At 41.9% G+C, this 25,476-nt stretch overlaps 1 protein-coding gene across 2 annotated transcripts in view; it reads right to left on the reverse strand.

The window, feature by feature from the left end:
* The window catches only part of LOC137435227 (pleckstrin homology domain-containing family G member 4B), a 199,014-nt gene that overhangs the window by 157,293 nt on the left and 16,245 nt on the right, over nucleotides 1-25,476 (reverse strand). For both annotated transcript variants that reach the window (XM_078784520.1, XM_078784519.1), the window contains exons 2-4: nucleotides 18,296-18,493; nucleotides 8,159-8,281; nucleotides 5,277-7,131 (exon numbers count right to left, since the gene is read on the reverse strand). In XM_078784520.1, coding sequence (XP_078640646.1) covers nucleotides 5,277-7,131; nucleotides 8,159-8,281; nucleotides 18,296-18,493 — 2,176 coding nt within the window. The remainder of the gene's footprint in view (nucleotides 1-5,276; nucleotides 7,132-8,158; nucleotides 8,282-18,295; nucleotides 18,494-25,476) is intronic.

Genomic DNA, 25,476 nt, shown 5'->3' on the forward strand with positions numbered 1-25,476 from the left:
GCTACCTCTTTCTTTGCAGCCTTCTTGGCTGCCTTATAACTTTCATGCCCTGCTTTTTCTGCTCCTGTACCCTTCGCCTTCTGCCACTCCTTGAACGTCTTCCTCTTCTCATCAATCCTCTTTCCAACTTCATCATCCCACCACCATGTTTCCGAGTGCCTCGGTGGTCCTTTTGTCCATCCACATACCTCACCAACGGCTCCCAACAGACTATCTTTCATTGACATCCAACCACGTTCAAGCTCAACCACATCATCCTCTACCCTACTCAGCCTCTCTTTTAATGCCTGCCTTACTGTCACCTCTTTCAACCTCCACACCTTCATTCTCGGTTGGTAGTTCACCCGCCGAGCTCTCCTTGCACCTTTCACCCTTATGTCGCAGACAACCAAGTGGTGCTGTGAAACAGCCTCCTCCCCCAGGATCACCTTTGTGTCCCAGAGGTGCCCCCTATGTCGCCTACGCACCATCAGGTAGTCAACAGTTGTCGTCGACCCACCTGACGTGTATGTAACAAGCTTATTATCCCCTTTCTGGAACTGAGCATTACAAATCAACAATTCAGCTCCATCAGCAAACTCCAAAATCCTTTCACCTTCTCCATTTCTCACACCATATCCGTAACCCCCATGAACTTCCTCAAAACCGTCCATACTCCTTCCCACATGTACATTTAGGTCTCCTCCTACCACAACAACTTCCTCATCTTTCACGTTTTCCATCAGCTTCTCTATCGCACACCAGAACTTGTCCTTCTCTTCATCGCTCCGACCAACCTGCGGAGCATATCCCTAGATGGCGCTCACCAAGAGCTTTCCAATCATCATTTTCACCATCATCAACCTATTACTCACTCTAGTCACACTCACCACACTGTCTACAAACTCCTCAGAAAACAGGACACCAACAACATTCACACCCTCCGGGCACCCTTGCCACACAAACTTGTATTTCTGTCCCTGCCTACCCTTCACCATTCTCACACCACTTCCCTTCCATCTCGTCTCTTGCATACAACATATGTCCACTCTTCTTCTGACCAATACTTCCACCACTTCTCCTGATCTCCCTGTCATTGTCCCTACATTCCATGTCCCAAACATCAGAAACCGATCTCCACTTGGGGCTGTACCCTGCCCATATGTAGTTGTAATTGTCATGGTTCTCTTTTTGAGGCAATGTTTTTATGGCCGGATGCCCTTCCTGACGCCAACCCTCTTATTTGCCTCTTACGACACGCAGGGATACGGTGTACCTATTCTAACCAGGGTACACACCGGGATAGAGAGGGCACAACAACAACAACAACAACAACAACAACAACAACATGCATTTTAAAGGCCATTTTCCCTGCTAGAGCGGGGGTTAGCCTTGCGGTCCCCATGACAATCTTCTCCATTTTGCCCTATTTTCTGCATCTCTCCTTGTTAACCCCCTTGCCCGCATTTCTTCTTCCACCATCTTTAGCCAAGTCTTTCTCAGTCTTCCCCGTCCTCTGCTTCCTTCTACATTCATTTCCATCACTCTTCTCAACCAGTCACTTTCATCCTTCCTCAACACATGACCAAACCATCTCAACCTGTTCCTCTTCACAGCATCAATCACAGGCTCTATTCCCATCATCTTTCGCAATTCATCATTTGTCTTCCTCTCTCTCAACGATACTCAGCACATCCGTCGAACCATTCGCATTTCCACCCTTTCCAACCTTCGTTGCTGCTCTACGTTCATTACCCATGTCTCGCTCCCATAAATCATAACACTTCTCACACATGCAGCATACACCTTTCCCTTCAGCTTCAACGACACTCCCCTCATCATCAGCACGCCACTCAGTTCCCGAAACTTCTTCCATGCACATCTCACTCGAGCAACCGTTGCCGAGTCTGATCCACCTTCTCCATTCAGCATGTCTCCGAGGTAGCAAAATGTTTTCACACCTTCCAGCTTCACGCCGTCTCCAAGATCCAACTCAACATCTCCTCCATCTGCAGCTCCCTCTGTGCACACCTTACACTTGAATGTAGCTGCCACACTGGTTAATGACCCTCTCAGACCACTACATTTTTGATGAACCCACTCAGCGCACATTGTACATTGAATGGAGTTCACTCCGACACCCTACCTACACACAGCACAGGGCCACTTCCCAGTTCTTTCCACCTCACCACATGCTTTACCACTTGCCATCACCTTCGTCTTTCCGATATTCACCTTCAGACCTTTTGTCTCCATACATTCCTTCCACGTGTTCATCTTTTCCTTCAGTCCATCCATACTTTCCGCAATCAACACCAGATCATCTGCATACAACAACTCCCACGGTAAACCCTCCTTTACGTTCTGAGCCAGCACCTCCATCACAGCTACAAATAGTAGTGGACTTAGTACCGACCCCTGATGCACTCCCACCTTCACCTCAAACTCACCACTGTTCCCGTCCTTCGTCCTTACAGCTGTGCGCGCTCTTTTGTACATTGCCATCACTACTCTGATCAACCATTCCTCCACTCCTAACTTCCTCAATGCCCATGTCAATACTTTGCGTGGTACCCTATCGAATGCTTTCTCCAGATCAACAAACCCAAGAAACAACTTCTTCCTCTTCTCCATGTACTTCTCCTGCAACTGCCTCACAATGAAAAGTGCGTCTGTCGTTCTTCTTCCTGGCATGAATCCAAACTGCATTTCGTCGATCTTCACTTTCTTCCTTATCCTCCTCTCCAACACCCTTTCCAGTACCTTCATTCCATGCTCCAATAACTTTATCGCTCGGTACGAGCCACACTCCAGAGGGTCACCTTTCCCCTTGTATAGAGGGACGAGGGTACTCAGTTCCCAATCCACTGGAATGCGGCCTTCTTTCACCACCAGATTACAGATCTCTGTCATTCTCTTCACACCCCAACTTCCTGCTGCCTTCAACATATCTCCCACAACTCCCGTCGGCCCTCCCGCTTTTCTACCCTTCATTGCTTTTATCGCTTCCTCAACTTCCTTCTCAGTTATCTTCTCTGCCGGTCCTAAAACTGGGTTACTCTCTATGTTGCCATCCCATTCATTCTCTGTATTCAACAGCATTTCCATATATCTTTTCCATCTTCCTTTCATTCCATCTGGGTCGACAACGATTTGTCCCACTTCATCCTTCAAGCAACTCACCCCCATACATCACACCTCTCTTTCGCTATCTGCTTTGCACACCTGAATACCGCTCTCTGACCCTCTTCCGAATCCAAGCGTTCTCCGAACATTTTCCTACATGCCTCCTGCGCCTTTGCTAGCTCTTTCTTTGCAGCCTTCCTGGCTGCCTTATAACTTTCATGCTCTGCTGTTTCTGCTCCCGTACCCTTCGCCTTCTGCCACTCCTTGAACTTCTTCCTCTTCACGTCAATCCTCTTTCCAACTTCATCATCCCACCACCATGTTTCCGAGTGCCTCGGTGGTCCTTTTGTCCATCCACATACCTCACCAACGGCTCCCAACAGACTAGCTTTCATTGACATCCAACCACTTTCAAGCTCAACCACATCATCCTCGACCCTACTCAGCCTCTCTTTTAATGCCTCCCTTACTGTCACCTCTTTCAACCTCCACACCTTCATTCTCGGTTGGTACTTCACCCGCCGAGCTCTCCTCGCACCTTTCACCCTTACGTCGCAGACAACCAAGTGGTGCTGTGAAACAGCCTCCTCCCCCGGGATCACCTTTGTGTCCCGGAGGTGCCCCCTATCTCGCCTACGCACCATCAGGTAGTCAACAGTTGTCGTCGACCCACCTGACGTGTATGTAACAAGCTTATTATCCTCTTTCTGGAACTGAGTATTACAAATCAACAAATCAGCTCCATCAGCAAACTCCAAAATCCTTTCACCTTCTCCATTTCTCACACCATATCTGTAACCACCATGAACTCCCTCAAAACCATCCATACTCCTTCCCACATGTCCATTCAGGTCTCCTCCCACCACAACAACTTCTTCATCTTTCACATTTTCCATCAGCTTCTCTATCGCACACCAGAACTTGTCCTTCTCTTCATTGCTTCGACCAACCTGCGGAGCATATCCCGAGATGACGTTCACCAAGAGCTTTCCAATCATCATTTTCACCATCATCAACCTATCACTCACTCTAGTCACACTCACCACACTGTCTACAAACTCCTCAGAAAAGAGGACACCAACACCATTCACGCCCTCCAGGCACCCTTGCCACACAAACTTGTATTTCTGTCCCTGCCTACCCTTCACCATTCTCATACCACTTCCCTTCCATCTCGTCTCTTGCACACAACATATGTCTACTCTTCTTCTGACCAATACTTCCACCACTTCTCCTGATCTCCCTGTCATTGTCCCTACATTCCATGTCCCAAACCTCAGAAACCGATCTCCACTTCGGGCTGTACCCTGCCCATATGTAGTTGTAATTGTCATGGTTCCCTTTTTGAGGGATAGAGAGGGCACAGAGAGAGAGAAAAGAGAGCAAAGAGATAGAAGACATACAACATCAGATGCTCCTAACTCGAGTTATGGTCTACAAAATGATATTCAAAGGACACATGCCGGTTGACCATTAACCTGTTGAACCCAAGTTGAATCAGTTAATCTTTGTATTGCAGTCCATAAACGTTCTAAATTTGGTTCAAATCCCTTCAGGGGTTCACGAGTAATCGTGATAATAAAAAACTGTAAACGGACAGTCAGATGCACAACCCGAAAACATAATGCCTCCAGCCTTCAGCTGCATCAATGCAGTCTACATATTTTAGTATGCTAGTGCAAATACAATTCAATGCTACTAAAGCGACTGACCTCACAATTCGATTTTTTAAAACTTTCTTGTAAATGTAAACCAATGTATCCATTATTATGTACTGTATTTTCCTTGAGGTAATTGGCAGAATATTCAACCCACATTGTGGAACAATAAATAAGGCTGCAAAATGTGCAACCTTTGCATTATTAAAGAGTATTAAAATGAAGAAGAGTTTGGTTATTAATATCAACAGTGGCATGGAGAAGATAAAATGTGCAAATAATTCATCGTCATGTAGAAACCCCAAAATACTATATGCTCACCTCAGCGAAGTTCTTTATAATTAGTTATATTTACCATTATCAGAAGTTCTGCATGTTATCTAATTTTCTATAAATATTAATAACCCTGGGAAAGTAGTGTTTTCCCGAAATAAAGAAAATACTTATATTCATCAGAACCAATTCAATCATGGATTTTATTGCAACTTCTATTTTATGAGTTTAAACTCTTACCGAAAGTGCATGGAGCATTACTGCAAAGTCTGCTGGTCGATGAAATGATTTCGTTCATATTTTGATTGCCCATTGAACATCCAGGTACTTCGGCAGTCCTTAGAATGCATGTGAAACTTTTTCTTGGAACTTCTGTGATATTCTCCTTCAAAGCAGGTGTACTTTCAACAGACAGTGCTCCACATTCTACAGCACATTGATGGTAGCATTCATCCTTTTCAGCCAATGAGATTTCAGCAATCTCTCGCTCCAAAGCATCACCGGTATCGGCATCTGAAGGCCGGCACAGCTCATTTCCCATTTCCGGTGCTTCACGGACATGTTGGTTTTCTTTGAACACGTCCACAAGTCCAACCTCCGAAGGTGAGCTAGGTGGCTGCCCAACCTTGGTGAAAAATTCTGTGTGGTCTTTAGCCATCACCTTTTTACAGTTGGCTTTTTGATCAGAAGAAACAGACATTATTCCACCTGTTACAAAATCAAAACAATCTACCCCATCGCTAAAAGATGTGGCAATACGAGGAAAGCTTAGGGTGTCAACATCACAAGATGGAGGGCTACCTGGATCAGTTAGCTTATCAAAATCCCGAGGAAATAACCTTGTGTCACCAAATTCTCTTTCTGTACCTCTTTCATGATGAAAGTCTGAATGCGTTTTTCCAGTGTTTTGTAAGGCCTTGCTGTGGGATACTGTACCAAAAGTGTGATCGTCATCACTAACTGTATTGCAAATGTCCCTGCTGAAAAATGCATCAGAATGTTCCCCTGATGTGTCACCGGAGCTGTTGTTCCTTTCACACAGCTTTACCTGAGATTCTAGTGTCATACACCGATTACAAAAACAGGATGAACCAGGAAAGGGAAGCATCTCTACATAGTCTTCATTACTGCAACACTGCCCAATGTCAGAGAATGCGCTACCTGGCAGCATAGTTGTGTGAAATACTTGTGGATTTCCTTTTTGACTGCATGGCATTGTTGATGATTCTCCACTGGGCAGAGATTTACTTCTTTCCATTAGACTTTCACAAAGTACCTTGGAACTAGCTGTATCATCCTCGTTCTGTAGTATGCTAGTGCAAATAGAATTATGACTTTCAGAAAACCCTGTAGGTTCCCAGCGCTGCTTCTGCCCATCGTTGAGTGCTGCAAATATATCCGTGTGAGCAGTAGGTAAAAACGTCGGGCTAGAGGAGTATGCTGGGAGTGAAACCAATGGCTCTGCTTTTTGTTGGTTTTGTGTAACTAGGTCAAGAACCTTGTGCTCACCTGGCAGAGAAGCATCTGAAAGTCCACGTGTTTGGATTGCATCCGTCGTAGCAAAATTGGTGGAAACAACCTCATCTTCTTTAGAAATACTGAAGTGATCTAGATGCCAATATGCTTTTTTCATATTGTCTGATAAAACAGTACAATGTGCTAAAGTCTCTGGTGATGAGAACACCTCCTCCTCAATAGTGCAGTTTTTATCTTTCAGTTGCTCTACAGTCCTTTCAAAGAGAGCCCTGCCATTGTTTGGGTTCACAGCTTGAGGTTCTCCCTCGCCAGAAATTTTAGTGCCAGATATCCGAGGACAGTCAACAAATTCTGGTGTGACAAGCTCCTTCCAAGTCATACGATGTAGGCCATCAGACCCAGCCAAAATGCAGCTCTCAAGGGGTGAACCGCCACGCTCTGCACTAACGTCGTGCAAGAACTCCATGGTGAAGATAGCTGTACAGAGTTCCTCCGGAATGGGCACCTCTTGCAAGCTGCGGTGGCAGCGATGGCGGTGACGTGGATGCCGCAGACCACGCCTCGACAAGCATTTCAGTACAATGCGGGGCTTACTCTCAGGCTGGGCATCCAAGACGACCTGGATATAACGTGAAAAAAGAAAGAAAGAAAGAAAGAAATAAATAAATAAATAAAGAGGAAGATCATTAATGTCAACTCATTTTGAACTGCAACAGCAACACAAAAAAGAAAGAGCAAAGACAAAGAGGCAGGGGAAATGAAATTTAAATAAGGGACAAACTTTTGTTAGAAGACATTTACATTAGAATACATTTCAGCTGGAACATTTCCATTCCAAATACTTAATTGCAATTTCATTACGAGACAATAAAATATTGAAATGAATAGACTTTTAGCTAACATCCACAAAAGTTTAACTTTAGCTTGGATGTGAAATTGGCAGTAGTTCTGATTTTTTTGATTTTTTTTTCAGTGTGCCAAATATGTATTGGAATTTAACAGTTCCACAATAAATAATTGTTAACTAATAAACAAGGTTCAGTTATTATGAGAACTGGTACGTGATCAGAATAGTGATCAAATTAATTTCTATTTGATGTGTTATCAACAAAAAGATGATTACAGTGTCTGGGAATAGAAACAGACAATAATCTGCTATTTATAAGAAGCCAATCCAGTTCTGGATCAATGAGAGTTAACCAATGGCTGGGAACAGGTGTAATTTGTTAATAGATTAAACATTCGAGCAACAACAGGTGGCATTTTGGAAAGCCCAGTATTGTTTGCAGAACAATTCCCAAAGCAAAATAAAGAGCAAAATATCATCATCAGGACCTGAAAAATTAAGCCAAAATTTTAGTCCAACATGTTAAAATTCTTAAACTCTAGTCTTTAGTTCTTTAACATTGCAAAACAATGCCTCTAGGAATGTAGATGAAGATACCAAGACAAAAATATACCAGACCTGCAGAACATGACACAAGGAGCAAAACAAGAATTTCTCACAAAGCACCATTCCTCGGAGAACTAAATAAACTGTAACGGCTTCATACTTGCCATAGCAGATCTGAGATGTGTGCATAACTGCCAAAGGATGCCAAGTTGTATTTGGCCAAGTGCTAGAAACGGCACAAATTTCCACTGACCTGTAGATAGAAGTCTCGAGGGCGCAGTGCTCGAGGATCTAGTTCAGCAAGGTGGACGGCAATAAGGGGGCCCAAACATAGGGGCCAACCCTCATGGCGAAACAAGAAACCAGGATAGTTTGACTATGGGAATAGAGAGTGAGAGAGAGGATAGCTCTTAATACGTGGTAGAGAGATGTATACACATCTGCGATACTAATCGGCAGCTACTATAGGAGGGCTGTTATTAAGATGTGACCGAGTCCACCCCCCCCCCCCCCCCCCTCTATCTCAACCACACCCCTTTTAAATACAGGCCTCGGCATATCTGTACAGACTGTACAACAGGAGGTAAAGAGCGATTTACCTCTGAAACAGGTTTACTGCATACCAAGTAGTGTGTATTAAGTAAAGCAAACAAGTGTTGCAGGCACAACTCAACTTTCAAATGCAATGCTACAATGATTACATATTCCATCATTAATTACTAGCAAAAGCACCCGGCATTCCCAGGCAACGCGGAGTCGCTTTGTGCTGTGAATATGAAGAGAGGGGGTGGGGAGGGTGGAGGGGGAAGAGAGGAGGGGAGGAATGGGGGAAGGTGAGGGAATGGGACGGGAACTGGGTAGTGCGAGGAGATGGCGGAGGCGAACGGGGTGGTGGGACGAGATGGGGGAGTGCAGGGGAGGGAAGTAGAAGGAAGGAGAGGGGAGGGGAAGGAAAGTGTAGGGGAGAGGGAGAAGGGGGGAGAGACAGAGAGAGGTAGAGAAGAGACAGAGAGGAATGGAGGGGGTGGGGGACACTCCACTAACGGCTCTCCTTACTCCGTTCACACACACACGGAACAATTGGCAACCCTCCTTACACCGTTCACTCTCAGAACTCACGGTCCTCCTTACGCCGTTTACTCACCCGGAACTCAAGGACCTCCTTACAACATTCACTCACAGGGAACAACTCATGGCACTTCTTACACCACTCACACAGAATATATCACGGCCCTGCTTACACCATTCACTCACACGGAACATCTGATGGCCCTCATTACACCGTTCACTCACACGGAACTCACGGCTCTCCTTCAGCCGTTCACTCACACAGAATTAATGGCCTTCCTTACACCATTCACTCACGGGCCTCCTTACGCCGTTCACTCACACGGAACATTTCACAGCCTTTTTTTTTTTTTTTTTTACACCATTCACTCACTCGGAATAACTCACGGCCTTCTTTACACTGTTAACGCACAAAGAACATCACACCACTCACTGGCATGATTCACTCCACAGTTTTTCTTGATCGCTCCCTCATATCATGCTATTTTAGTAAGAATAGAACAGATTACCAGGTTTGGAACATGTCCAGACATCTATTTTCGTTTGTAAAAAGAGAAAGTGTTCTTGGCAGAGAACATTTTATTTTATTCACTCAATTTAAAAAATGTTTGGACTGGTCAGGATCTGGGATCGTTGATTGTTATCTCAATTTGTGTGTTTTAGGAGGTGGGAGTGGGAGGAAGTTCCCACAGAACTCAAAATCTCCACCTCCTTTTTTTGGTAAAGGAATATTATTCATGAACCAGATTGTGAAAGTTCGTTCTCATAACTTCATTCCAAGGGCACTTTTTAGAATCCTCAACAGCCTCTACCTGTTTGTAGTGATATCACCGGAATGCTTTTTAAGTGCTCAGTAAGGGGTTTCTTGATCATCCCCGTTGCTCTGACAATTAGTGGTACAATCTCAGCTTTCTTCAACTTCACAGTCCTCTTGACCTCATTTTTCAGCTCCTGGTATTTTGAGCCTTTTCTTGGTTTATGAAGCATTCAGGTCAACGTACTTGTGAACTGAAACCTCAATCAACAATTATGCCTTTTCCTTTTTGTGTTCAAGCAGTATGCTCCACAATGCAATTGTGTTTGGTCAATGCAATTGGTCGCAATGCTCCGCCTGCAATGTCCACACTTGATGGGATCATCTTATCATGTGTAAGCAATATATTGTTATGATTGTTGGGTAGGGACATATATAGATTTAGGTAGATCTGCATAGGTAAGTGCTTCGATGATCGTGGATAGCAAGAACCCCTTCGATGTACAGTAAGTCAGGGACCTGTCTAGACCGAATGTCGGATTAAGCTTGTGTCTTAGTCCCCGCAACGAGGGGGCGAGGCTTGTTAACTAGATTAGGGCATAAGGATAAAATTGCCTTGTACGTCATTCCCTCTGTGATCTACCCATTGTCCTGTATGGCAACACATATACACTACCGGTCAAAAGTTTTAGAACACCTCAATTTTTCCAGTTTTTATTGAAATTTACACAGTTTAATGTCCAGTGAATCACCTGAAATGGTACAAAGGTAAGCAGTAAACTGCTCGAGGTTTAAAAAAAAGTTTAGGTTAGCAAAAACAGGAAAGTAATGTAAATTGCACAGTTATATTGTAAAAAAAAAAGGCCTTCTTCTGGGAACAAGTAATGGATTAACAACTTACAGCTGTTCTGCAGCAATGTAAGTAAATTAAGCCTTCAAAGTTGATGCAAACAATTCCTACAGGTGTCCCAACCTCTGCTGATTACTTGATTACAAACCCCCTGTCTGTATAAAAGCAGGATTGGAACAGACTGTTATTACACCCTCTGAAGCATTATTTGGACACTATTACACTGCAGAAAGTAGTATATTGGAAACTGGAGGAAACTCTGACACAAGTGCCGTGGCGGGCTTGCATGCGTGGGGCCTGGACGACGCCAACGAGCTTGACGATCCCCGACACACCTCAGCCAGACAAAGCTAAGCTCACACCACACAGAACAAAACGAAAAGTTTATTTTCATATCCTCCCCATCTGTACGTGTTCGAAGTCTGTATATAGGAGCGCTCACTAAGGGTTTTAGATACCGGCGCGTCCATTGTTCTCGTGGTCTGGTAATAACGCCGTGTTATTCTTGTACATTCAAATCCGTGTTCGTGAGTTTAATTTCCTGCAGGTTTGAAGACTGCTCGGGACCACAGGTAAAAGCTCCCGCTTCTTCTTCCTCTATCTTTCCTCCCCCGCGCATATATAGTAGTCAAATCCGCCATTGAATAACGCCTCAAAGTAAGCTCGATTGCCATTCGTGATTTCCCGGTCTTAACCGAGAAGAATCACGCGACAATATGTTCATTTTCAAGGATCAGATTTGGTTTGTGTTTCCATGATTGTTCTGGAACGGGGATGTTAAAATGTTCACAGATGTGTCAGTGGATTACTCTACAGATGCTGTCATGTCTGTGTACAACTGTTCCCACAAGAGCTTTTTACATCCCGACAGGTAACTGGTACTTTCTGCTTCTACTCTACAAAACCTGCATTTTGTTCAATTGGCTCAATCCCGCCATTTTCTTAAAGGCATGAGTGTAGTGTCCTTTGTCTTGGGCATTTATGATGACTCGTTCTCAATCCCAATCTTTTCCGATTTGTTGTTTTTCTTGCTCATGAACAAATCTCATTCGATAGCCTGTTGAGCTTTTCACATACTCCGCTAGTCCTACACACACTGTTCTGTGCACTTGGTTAAGCTCCATCAGACCACCTCCTCCTTCTCGTCTCCTTCTTATGAATAGTTAGAAGTTTCCTTGTTTTGGTGTCTAAGTTGTTGATCTCCGACTGTTGCTAGTTTATAATTGCACAGCTAGAATGGAATACCAGTACTGCAAGTTGGTTTGTAGATTTTATTTTGTTCATTGGAGAGAGGAATGACTTCAGAATTTGACTTATTCTGCATAGGTACTCTTTGCTGATTATTTGAAGCATTTTTTTGTGTTGTACCTGGGGGCCTTCTTCTATTCCGAGGTATCTCCCATATGAGCGTGTGTGAATGGATCGAGGCACCACGGCGGCCTGTTCGAAGTAGTGTTGCGGTAAAGCATAAGCAAGCATCTAAAGTAGTTCATCAACAGGACAACCCCAAAGCACCAAAGGTTTACCTTTAAATAGGCCTTCGTTCGTCCATCAGTGTACTTTCTACTTTTTAAAGGAAGGAAATACATTATATAGAATATAGGCATAGCAGGAGGAAACACACATTCTTTTAATTCTATCTTTATTTTGATTTATCTTGCCTTCCTCACTCGGAGGTGTGAGGTACAAACTGCTCGAGGTTTGTACCACTCGGCCCATGGAGGACACAAGCGTGACTGCAGAAGCCTTGTCATCGATCCTGCTGCCTGCTGGTTAATTATTTTAATTTTACTCAATAAAGTTACACTTTGGGCACATTCCTTAATAATTTCTTCACTCATTATAATTGTTGGAGCAGTAGAAAAAGTTAAGTTTAATGCCTTGGCAAAGTGGAAGGACAGCCTTGCTGAAAGCTGAGTAAAGGATATACACTTAGTTATAAGAATCGCTAATGTGTTAAATTTTGTCAGATTTCACTCCATATTTTGTGAACAGGACCCGATCCTCCAATCCAAATCCAGATAATGATTATATGCTTTAATTATTTCATGAGTTGATCGTGTGTCCAAGGCAAGGCACGTTTGAATTGGCCAAAACAAAATGGTGGCTTCATAACCCAGCAATGCGACAGTGGGCTGAACAAGATGGCAGACAGCCATTTTGGCAAAGCTTTTTGGGGTTTTTCGTTATGAGCATCCCGTTAATCATCTTCAAATTAGTGTTTTAACACACCCAATCACCCAGTTTTCAATCATGCAATCCCTTGGAGGTCGAGAAGTGTGCATGCAAAGTTTGGGGCATCTAGGTTTCATGGCCTGGGAGTTGGAGGAGACGAATGCGTACGTACACACACACACACACACACACACACACACACACACACACACACACACACACACACACCTGTTATTACAATATATTAATGACATGAAAAAACATCAAACTAAACTAGAGCAATGTGACTGTGTCGCCAATATGCCTCCGTGTAGTCCGTACGGCACATGCCCTCGTTCACTGTCCTAAAAATAAACAAGTTTGATTTTAAATCCCTTCAGCTGTTTTAAAGTATCACATTTTTACCAGACAGGACAGGTTTCACATCGATCGGTGAAGCTGTTTCGGAAAAGGGATTTTTTTAAATATCGGCTTTCATGCTAATATGGCTGCCAAACCACGTGACATACAACATAAAAAATGTACACTCTGCGTATGTATGGGTAGGGGATTACGTTTGTGAAGTTTTGTATAGATTAGATAAACTTTGTTTTTCTATCCAAGATGGCTGCCAAACCACATGACCGATGATGCCATAATTTTCAAACTATATGCAATTTTTCAAAATACAAAACATTTTCAAACTATATGGTGTTAGATTACATTTGCAAAATTTCGCATCGATAGGATAAGCGGTTTCAGAGATATAATTATTTAATAGTTCCTTCAATCCAATATGGTTGCAAAACCATGTGACCAATTATGTTTTTGTGATCATCTTTTAATCGCCATGCCTAGTCAATGACACGAAAAGTTTCGAGTCAATCAATTTGTTGGATTGGGAGAAGATGTTTTTTTAAGGTTTTCGGTTAAATCCAATATGCCTGCCAAACCATGTGACCTATGATGTCAGAAATTTTATATTTCAATACAAAAGGGTCATAGATCATATGCATGGAATTTCAGATTTTTAGGATGACATTCGATTAAAACATTTACGGCTGGTATACCACTTCACCAATGATATCATCATTATCATGCTTTTGTTCCCCATTGGGAGTATACTTGACAATGTGCCAAGTTACAAATGTTTCCATTCAGCAGTTTCGGAGAAATATTTTTAGTTATTTGCTTTTAATCCAAGATAGCTGCCAAACCACGAGACCTATGACATCATAATTATCACAAAAACATTCTGCATGGGTGTCGCTCCCACCCTGAAAGTTTCGTCTCAATCGGGCATGTGGATGCTGAGAAAAACGAGGTCTAGCCCGTACAAACGGACGTACGCACAGACGGACAACCCGAAAACATAATGCCTCTGGCCACCTTCGGGGGGCGCAGGCCAAAAAAAGGCAACACGACAAAGATAAAACCAACCAAAATTAAGCAGGAAAGATTTAAGCACTACTAAAAGAGCAACATTTCTGATTAAAATAAAGTAAAATAAAACATGTGCTTCAGTCATGGCCTGGAGTACCCGAACCAAATGGGTATACCATAGCTCATTTAATTTTTTACATGCCCAATTATAAGGAAACTAGATGGTATTCATAGAATACTTACCCTGCACAGTCAACTTTTTGCAAGCCAACTCTTCTGTTTTTGAAGGGTTTCTTTTCTTCTATGCCTTGTGATGCCTAGTTTTATGCCGTTTTATGCCTATGGCTGCCAGACCACGTGAGTGATTACATCATAAATTTATATTCTCTAATATAATTGTTGCGTAGATCACGCTCAATAAATTTCAAACTCATCAGACTAAACGTTGTCCCTGTCAAATTATGACGTCATAATTAAGGAACCAATGACATCATCATTAACAACACCTATTCCCCCTATAGGGTTCTTTATAATGAGCCACGTTTCATTTTTTCCATGTAGAGCTGTTTTGGAGATGTAGAGGTGCAACGTTTTTACGGTTTTTTCAAAGATGGCGCCTGTACCACGTGACCTATGACGTCACAATTATCATTAAAATATTCTACCGGAGGGGGCGCTCCTATGGACAACTTGAAAGGCAACTTGAGATAGCAATGGGCTGTTGCCTTAAAGGACTGGTGAAAAAGGTACAAGAAGAACCACGTTTAGAGGTCATTTTTCCCCACAGAGCAGGGGTTGGCCTTTTTTTGGGCACCGCAGCCCCCTTTTTGAAGCAATGTTTTACGGCCGGGTGCCCTTCCTGCCGCCAACCCTGTTAGTCGCCTCTTGCGACACACAGGAAATTACCAGTGAATTGGTACTCAATTTGCCGACCTCGGAAGGATGACAGGCTGAGTCAACCCCCCTGACGTTAATTCAGCAATCGACCGGGATTCGAACCCAGGATCCTAGGATCCCAAGCCGGCACCCGAACCGCTAAGCCAACACCAGGCTTATTGGAGAAAAAAAGTACAAAAGAACAAATTCAAGAAAGCGATTTCACAGATGAAAGAGAAAATATTAGTGATGAGTAAGTCGTCTGGTCTTTGAAAGGTAGCAAGGTTGAAAGGTTAAGTACAGTACGGTAATGTATTTCACTCTCAATCTATGCAATTCTACACACCCTTCTTTGTACAGCATACCAGTGGACACGGGATTCAAATCTGTGGCATCTGGCTTTGTGGCAAAGTTTGACTTTTTTATAAGCAAACAGTAACAGCAAGGGTGAAAGGTTAAGTACAGTACGGTAATGTATTTCACTCTCAATCTATGCAATTCTACACACCCTTCTTTGTACAGCATACCAGTGGACACGGGATTCAAATCTGTGGCATCTGGCTTTGTGGCAAAGTTTGACTTTTTTTATAAGCAAACAGTAACAGCAAGGGTGAAAGGGGGTAGTCGGTCAGATTTTCATCTGGTGGAATTAACTGTTGCTGTTTGAACCAACAAACTCACACAGCCGTACCACGCCATGGAACATCTGTTAGCTTTACACATAGCAAAGCACGTCTATTTAAGATAATTTCACCAAATTATATCCCTGTCATCAATCAACTGACATCAATCAACTGACATCAATCAACCTCACTGTACTATCGCTGCTGCCACGCTTTCCCTAGAGAAATAACTGTGCCGTCACCTAACCTAAAGTAGAAACACCGAAGAATAAATGCGCTTCGGTGTACACTTGCCGTACTGTTGACATAAATTTTCAATATCGGCACCAATATCTCTGCTTGTAACTTCCAAGTTTTCTTTGTGTAAGTATTTTGAATAATCTACAACATAAGAGAGCTGTTGGTCTGTCTGTGTGTGTGTCTGTCTGTCTGTCGCCATTTTTCTCAGAGATGGCTGAACGGATCGTCGTCAAACTTTCAGAGGTTCTTCAGTGAGTGCATGGGGGTGTTTTAGGCCAAAACAAATTATGAAAAAAAAACGATGGTTTTTTTTTTTTTTAATAATCGCTCGATAGTGCCTAAGCCTTTTAAAATTAATGACAGTTCTATACAAGTACACATTCGCAAAAATAAACACAAAACAATCACCAGACATTTGAATACAAATAAATCAAACTATTCCGGAAGTGTACGAAGTTTGGTATTACAGCTTCTTCTTCTTCCTGATCGGCATCACCCACCAGCATATATATGAACCCCCTTCCTCTCCTGCTTCCCCCGCCTTCCCCACCCCTTCCCCCCTCTCCCCTCCCCTTCCCCCCCTCTCCCCCACTCCCCTCCCCTTCCCCCCCTCCCCCGCCCGGCAATGCCGGGTACTTCTGCTAGTAATCTATATAAATATTTTCGAGTGTTTGTTTGTGCGTGTGTTTTTGTGACATTTCAAAGTAAACACAGTAAATGCTTCTTTATCTTATTTTAAATTTTAAATATTATAATAATAAAACATTTTTTATTCAAATGTAAATTTGAATTTATTTTAAATGCAAAATTTATACCCCTATTTTATTGCTGTACAATGCTACATACTATCCAGAATAATTTTACTCCAGTGCCTATAATGAACTATATGAATTACTGGATTGTAAAAAAAAATACCTTAGAATGAACTACACTGTATAAAGTATTTAAATGTGAACCGCGGTACGGAAATCCGTATAAAGTATTTAAATGTTGCAGCGCACTTCAAACCGCGGACTCTACTCACAAGCTCAAAATGTGTTGAAGGCTGTGTGGGCAGGTCTAAGGTGTGCTGCAAGACCCAAATGATGCAAATGTTATCTCATAGCTCTTACACGAGCCTCGATCTTGTATACAAAAAAAAAAAATACACAATTTACTGCGGCTGTAGATGCTGCATAGAATCCCTGCATCCTTTACTTGCCATGATTAAATCGGACAACTTTGTTCCAATTTCATTATTTTTAATTGCACAGTGTTGCCGGGGTTTATCTATAAAGTTAAATCTGAGAAAGAACTATAAGTATTGAAGAGTATCTATGTGTGGACCAACACTCGCACACTCATTGACACAGACCAATTATGATAGCCTCTTCCATCCCTTCAGAACAGGCGAGGCCAGTAACATTATACAAATAAACGTTACATTTGTGTATTTTGTTTAAAAAAAAGGCATACTTATTGGAAATAATCTTTCTATAGAATATAGATTCCATAGAACAATAAATATGGACTGCTCAACAACATGCATTACCCAAGTTTCTGTCTTTATTTCGAAAGTATTGATGGTTGTAGATACTAGGGCATTGCCCGTACGTGGGTGCCCGTTCCTTGCCAAAAAAAAAAAAAAAACGCTACCCGTACGCTCTACCCCGCCCGTACGCCCGTAAACAAAAAATAACAACGCTCTTCGCTTCCGCCCTTCGCTCTGACTGAATTGGGAGAAATAATGCGCATAAGAAATCGAATTACGTACCGTAATGGCGGTCAGCTCGTAACGCGCACACTGTCCGGAAGTTCGCATATCGCATATCTATCTATCTATCTATTAATGCCCATTTATTCAATTATCGCCAACGTATTTTGGCTTTTTGCAATTTAATCGCAAGGAAAAGTAGAAAGAGAAGAGGGAAAAAAAGAAAAGCCTTGCCTTGCTGCAAACAGCTGCTGCAAACAACAACAACATGGAAGGCTGCACTGTCCGGAAGTTGGCATATCGCAGTTACGATTATTTTAGTGTTAATGGCCAATTATTCAATTAGCGCCAACGTATTTTGGCTGTTTGCAATTTAATCGCAAGGAAAAGTAGAAAGAGAAGAGGGAAAAAAAGAAAAGCCTTGCATTAACGCATTAACGCTTGCATTGCATTAACGGTTCGGCACACGTGATAGCTCGCTGCTCTCTGATTGGTTGAAGCATTTTTTGGACATAGCTCGGTAGGTACTTGTCCGATTAATTACAAACCTTGAAAAGGCACATCCTCGGGTCCCCAGCAATATACCTGGCAAGTTTCAAGTATATCGGACCCGTGGTTGTCGAGAAACAGCGGTCACAGACACACAGACACACAGACAGACACACAGAGATTGCTGGAATTATAGATAGATGAAGCAAAAAAGGCAAAATGTAGTTTGAGGCTTAAAGTAAACACAAGCACACACTCACACAGGCAGCTTGCTGAACACACTGCAGCAGATGCTTTGCTGGGATGAGGAAGCTGACAAGGTACTGCAGGCCGTCGGCAGCAAAGTCCTGTTCCCACACAGCCAGCACCTGGCTCAGGACTGTGGGTGCTGTCAGCTCAAATGGTGGGTAAAGGCACGATAGCACTGACTGCACCGAGGCATCCAGTGAACCCCAGTCCTGCAAAGGAGATTAACAAAAATACATACATGTACATTTACACACCAAAATAAACAAAATGAAGTATGTCAGCAAATTAAAGGATTTTCAAAACATCCAGAAAAAAAACAATCTAAAGACAGCCATGGACACGAGAATTATCGCCACCATTCTAACCTTGTACGCTCTCATAGGCCTAGTTATAACAATCAAATCAGTTACCTACAAACAAAACCTTGCAGCACAATGGAATCAATAAACAAACTTTTCATCCCTGCCACAAATAGATAGAAATGTGCAGCTTGTGAATTAAATGACCGTTTTCCTCATTCCTCTTCGAGGAGGCATTATCGAAGTTGCATCATTGTACATGAACCATTTAAATAACGCCAGCCATTAGGTTGATTTGTAAGTGCCTTGTGAGTGTTTTTCTTGATGGGCATCATTTAAACATTCTTTACCACAAACGTTCAAGTTCATTTTGAGTCACAAAAGATTGAGCTTCAAAAAGCTACTTTGGCCTAAAAAAGAAAAAGAAAAAAGACCACCCAGGAATCGAGTAAGGAGTATCCTAATGTACGCTTGAATTAACTCACCCCAAAAGTTATTTATTGTGCTCTGCCAAGTACCAACGTCTCTGCAGTTACAGAAAGATTAATGAACACAGAACGAGATCGTCCAGCAGACTAAGGAAGTTGTGATAATGATTCTTACAGTCCCTCCCGTGCTGCAGCTGTCGCCTCTCTACTGTTTCGGGCACAGGAAATACCATGCATAGCACAATTCACATCCAGGGCTTTCATGAAAGGCATGTTATGACTGCAAAGCTATCACTATAAATTGAACGTTTATAGCGTCTTCCACTTCGACATAGACGTAACATTGAAACTTTCGCAGCATTTGGGACAAATGGTGTGCTCGCATCAACCAGGAAGGAAAAAAAAACAACCTCTTAATAATCACACAGACGATGATAAATCTTTCCTCTCAAATTCCAACTGCTGAATCAAAGCTAAAAAGTTTGTTCCCTGCGAGTTATCGCGTCCTTCATGAAACCAAAAATCATCTTTGTCAAATGTATTATCAACAGGAATTCCACTGCCTGCCAGCATTTGGAAATAACCATTCATTTTTGTCACAATTGGCAAAAGCACATGATCCACCTCAATGGTGAACACAACACTCCAGTGTTTAACTCTCAGGGAATTCTACATTATACAGACTGACATTTACGAAGAATTTTTAGAAAAATATGCAGAAGAAATTTAACCTTCAAAAATACTAATTGAAGAATGGCGTTCTGACTACAAGCCATCATAATTGAGCATAATAGCGGGCACTCTCACCTTCCGGGATGGGCGTACCCTTCTCAGTTTATTGAAGCTCGGGCCGGAGTACATGCAGCAGAGTAAAGCTAAAGTACGTGCTCATCTGCTGGCCTTTGGTGGCCACTTCATGCAAGCGTTGGGGTTGGAGCCAGAAGTCGAACAGGGTTATGAACCTCTACGTAGGCCCAGGCACTGTTCAATGTCAATTTTGGAGTTTCGGTGACGACCACATTTGCTCCATTATATATAGCATGACGATATGCACAAAGGAATATCTCCCCCAGAATTTATCTCACACTATGAAGTAATTACAAGATTTTTAGATCACAATAATCACATCTCACTTTCCTGACAATAGATTCTGAGAATGCATTCAAGCAGGGCTTTGTCCCTCAACCACTCCTGTTAACCCACACCCAAGCCATGGCTTTCCAAATTTCCACTTTTTCCTTCTTGAGTTTGCTTCTGTATCCATCTTGTCCACCCAGTGTGTCCTCCCCTAGCCTTCATTCTTCCCCACATCTCTTATTTGTTCAAGTTTCCCTCTATTTTGTCCCTCAACCATGCTTTTGATGTGCTTCCCCTCTCTCTTTCCACTGTTCTTTTTGTTGAGTTACATCGTGATTCGTTCTATGTTCTAGCTCCTCCACAAGCCTCGATTTTGTATACACAAACGTCACCCTTTGCAAAGTTGAACCTAAGTTTCATTCACCTCTATTCTCCATAGAAGTTTTACTTTCATTCAAATCAAATCAACATACTGAATCTTCATGACATTGGATGCAAGCCAGTGGCAAGTTTCCTACTTTCAGTTTAATCTCATTTAAACCAATGCATTTGAGAGCAAAAAGAGAGTTAACAACAAAGTTACAAACTATAGGTTTCAAGGCCGATGTTTTGCATCTACTATCATGTTAGCTTACTCACTACCTGTGCTTTTACAGAAAGTCAACATGATAAGAGATATATACAACACACCTCTACAAACAATATCCTGTTCCATAATTAAAAGCTCCAAACATTTTAAAACGACCAAAACCCTTCTTATGGCAAAACCACTGCTTTTCACAATGAAGCGGCAAAAATAATAATTGCTTTGGCAATGTTTTCAGCTGTTAATGAACAACAATGATAAATGACCTTATTTCAAGCTGTTCAAACTAGACAGTCAATCAACTGTGGAAAGGAAACAGAGCAGTGCCGCACTATATTCATCCATCAAAAGACACGACGAGGCACAACTGACACTGCTCCCTGTGGTGTCACAATTCATGAAGCAAGTGATAAATCCAACAGTACAAGCAAACTACACAATATATTTCTTACAAGGACATCACTTCAATGGGTGTTTGAGAACTGGAAAGCCCTGGATCAAATAAACATCATAACACAAGCTGAATGGTTATCTTTAACCATAACTTATGAGGAAAAGCAATTTCTCTCTCTCACCTATTACCTCCGATGTTCTGAAAGATTTTTTCATCCGACCCCGGCTTGGTTATCAAAAAAATACTTGCAGTTCCAGGTAAGCAGGGGTTGTAGCCGGCTTTCTGCGCTAATTCATGCTCCAAGCCATGAAGAAAAGGAAGCACAAAGCAGAGTCAAAGCGCTTATGACAGTTGTCGGGATGCTATAGTGAGGACAACCCACCCCAAAGTGATAATGTCACACCCACGTGAAGCCACACTGAGCACAACCATACCGAAGGGGCTGCAAATCCTTCACTCCACATCACTCGCCACCATATACTTAATTCTTGCTAAGGATCCTTGTGGAACCACAACTGACATGTTCATCCAACCTCTTAGCATTTCTCTTCCATGGTATTTATTACTTTAAGGATTATCGTCTCAATTGGGATGAAGACAATTCTCGTCACAATAGGTGCGTGTCTTGCTTAAACAAGAAAATCTCAAATTAGCACTTCAAAGTCCAATGTGCAAAACAAAACTGATGCCTCATTACTGAAACTGTGATCAAACAAATTTAAACAAAATATTCAAACCTCATAGTGGAAAATTTCTTATGCTTTAATGAAATAATACTAACAATTGGCATGAAGCCAACCCAGCTTTATCATACACGTCTAACGATAGCCCTGCTTCCAAATATTCAACAAGCCAAACAAAATATCTTTATTTTCTTGAATGCAGCACCTGCAAAGACCCCAATTGCAGTACTTGTTACATATGAAAACCTCATGCTGTTGTACCTTCTGATGTCAAAGGCCCTTTTGAATGAAAAGATGAAACATATCAAAGGAGGGAAAGAATCTGAATTCATACACAATGGCCAAAGTTAGGCTGCCACCAGACTGCTAATCTGGGGTCATTCACTAGCCTTGAGAACAACTCTTTGAAGTGAATTGTCACTGATGTTCACAGCAGGTCATGGCATCTAAAAAGCCACAAAACACCACAGTGAGCGGTTTCATCTGAAACCCAAATACATTGTACTTTAAAGCACCACACTACACATAAAAGTTATGGTGGTGGATAAAAAGTTTAAAACCAGAAAAGGCATGAGTGCAATAGTTTTCAATTCACTCTAATGAGGAGGAAGCATGAAGAGAAACTAACTACTACTACTACTACTATTAACCCGCATGCCCAACTAAGGGACGTAGCGACCCCCATAAGTGCCAATCTTTCGCCTTCTGCCAACATTCACATGTGCTAATGCCAATCTCATTCACGTGTGCTAAGGCACACTGGCATAACCAAGAGAGTCTTGGGCCTCCTCAAGGACGGCGCCAGGTTACATTGGGTCAGTGACCATGGTAAAGATTTGTGTCAAATTCCAGGGAGATGGGAGCCGGTAGATGTTCACTTAGGCAGTGGATGTAGCCAAACAGAGAATAGCGTTGAAGAGAAAGGGCTAGACGAACATATCTTTCATTAAGAATATTATTTGGCTACAGAGTGCATCCATATATTTACCTCTGCCACCAAAGGTGGACGGAGGTTATGTTTTAACACCTGTCTGTCTGTGAGCAGGATATCTCAAAAAGTTATGGACGGATTCAGACTAAACTAAAACGAATTGATTAGATTTTGGTGAAGATCAGAATCCAAATACGATAATTTTAAAGTGATTCTTCACAATTGAGAGTTGGGGCCAAAAACTATGTATTGTAGAACATGATATTTCAAAAAGTTGTGGAGAGATTATGACAAAACTAGGTGGTTGAGTTGAGCAGGTGACAAGAACAATCCGACTAGATTTTGGTTCAGGTCCGGATGAAGATCTGGCCTATCAGTGGGATACAAAACGTAAAGTGTTCAGCCTAGCGGAGGTATGCGCTCTACCGAGTGCCATTCTAGTTTCTGTCTGCCTTAGTCTCTCCCCATCGCTGTCCATCTTCAATTGATGCAACACATGCACTAATCACATGGTTGTTCTCTCAATATTGAGTTTTCTCCATTTTCAGTCAAGAAACATGTAGCATATACACGAACAGTCATAAATTTAGGTACACCCAATATAATGTGTTTAATGTGCAAAATGAACATAAGATGTGAACAAAACTCTTCCCAAAGATAAGATATATCTCCTTATCTACTGATAATATATTGTGCTTTAATGCATCTTTCTTGTGCGAAACGTCGGTTTAAAGCAATTTTTGGAAATAGGTCGAAAAGTACAATACTAAATCCAAACTGAAACGCGAAGTTAATGTAATTAATGTTTCCTCTCAGGAGCAAAAACTGTTTACAAATACTCTTCTCTGTGTGGAATGAATGTTTGTGCTTAGTTTCTTCATCATGTGCAATGTCTATTATTGTCAGGCGTTGCAAAAAATGTTTACAGAAAGGTCAGCCAAACAATACAATGAGTGTTTTTGTGTTTCAGATTGCATGAACATGGGTGCCAAAGCTCAGCTAATGCCAGAAAAAAGCCAGGCAATTGTAACTTTACGTTTCACACAAGATTGAAGCACAATATATATTATCAGTAGATAAGTAGATATATCTTTGGTAAGAATTTTGTTCACATCTTATGTTCATTTTGCACATTAAACAGTAAAATATCAAAAAAATGTTGGGTGTACCTAAACTTTTGACTGGCAGTGTACATCATACTTGTACTGCCTGTGTTGAAATGTCCAATATATTACAGGGGGAAAGGAAGGGTAAGATATAAAGACACATTTCTCTGCAAGTAATCACCAAATAAATTTTCATCACTTACTCAATCTCAGTTGCTCAATGAATCACATCCAATCATAATACTGTACAAAAGGCCATACTACCACCATTTAAAGGCAAATTCATGAGACGCGATTTTTGACTGAAAAAAGAAAGATTATTTTGATTGTGAGAATGGCAAACACCAGATCAGACCCTTTGTAACATGGAAACCAAATGTGAGAATTTTTCCTCCCAAGGAACCACTCTTTGTTCACTGGCAAGTGCTTGTAAGCAGCGTGAAAGCCACCTTGTAAGTTATTTAGGAGACTGAATAGTATGCACCACTAGCAATCACACTGAGGAAGAGAGCCGTGGCTCAAAAATGTCTTTACAAGCAGGACATGCTTTGGGTGATGACAGAAAGACTTCTTGAGCCCAACCTCTAGAAGTGAGCCATCGAGGGCTGCAAAAGCCAAGAGGAGAAATAAGAATCGCCATTGCTGAACTTGCCCAATCCTTGCCTTTGCAACAAAACTGTCAATCACAAGGTATGTATGTATGGTCTATATGGATTTGGATTGGCAGGGAGAAAACTTTTTTTGACTGATTGAAAGATTAACAGAGCAGAAAAGCCGAATCTCCAATTACACTGAAGCAGCCTGAGGGCAACCTCAGAGCACTGTAATGGCAATACAACCACATGCCTTACAATAGGCTCGTATTTTTTGTCACAATAAGGTTAGAGTTCAAGTCATTTGGCCTTGCAGAAACAATATTTAAACTTGTCAAAAAAAATTACACTACTGCTATGACAGAATTAAAAGTAACAAATTAATGCTTTCTTTAAGACGAATCATGGTTCGCACAGCCATATAAGACCAAATTTCTAGGAGTTTTCCAGGACTTTTAATACACGTGTTTTATGTACAAGTGACATTTGATTTTTCAACTTCACTTGAACATAAATTTCCAAAAAAAATTCGATCGTCCAAGCTACTGTGTTTCAATGGAACGAACCAGACAATAAATATAAACGAAATACAACTGACGTATAAATACCTGTTTTTATTGGAACCAAAAAATCCATTATATGGGAGTTGGACCGATCATTTGCAATCACGTGACACCATGCTTTGATGTTAGGTGCTTCTCGTGTGACTGTTAGGTGCTTCTCGTGTGACTGTTAGGTGCTTCTGGTGTCACTTGTTAGTGAACTTTTCCCCATATTTGCGATATCAAACGTCTTCCAACAGACCCTGCATCTGGCCTTGTGAACGGACTCCAACACGAGCCAATCCGGTAATTAAGGTAACGTTATTCAGCCATGAGGATTTAAAATAGCAAAGCTTTGACATTCGTCAAATTCTCTTCCTTTTCCTTTACAATCAGCAGTGAGCATGCTTAGGAAATACACTTCCTGCTCAATTGGGACTTTCCATTATCACTTCCATAATTTATGCACAATGTATGAGAAGCTATTTCGCAGGGCTTTGGTAAATACCTAGGGTAGGTTAAAATTGGTAGTTATTTTCCAGTGGAAAGAGAC

Source organism: Myxine glutinosa, chromosome 9 (assembly GCF_964187855.1).
Source record: "Myxine glutinosa chromosome 9, kmMyxGlut1.1, whole genome shotgun sequence".
In the NCBI taxonomy this organism is placed as follows: domain Eukaryota; kingdom Metazoa; phylum Chordata; class Myxini; order Myxiniformes; family Myxinidae; genus Myxine; species Myxine glutinosa.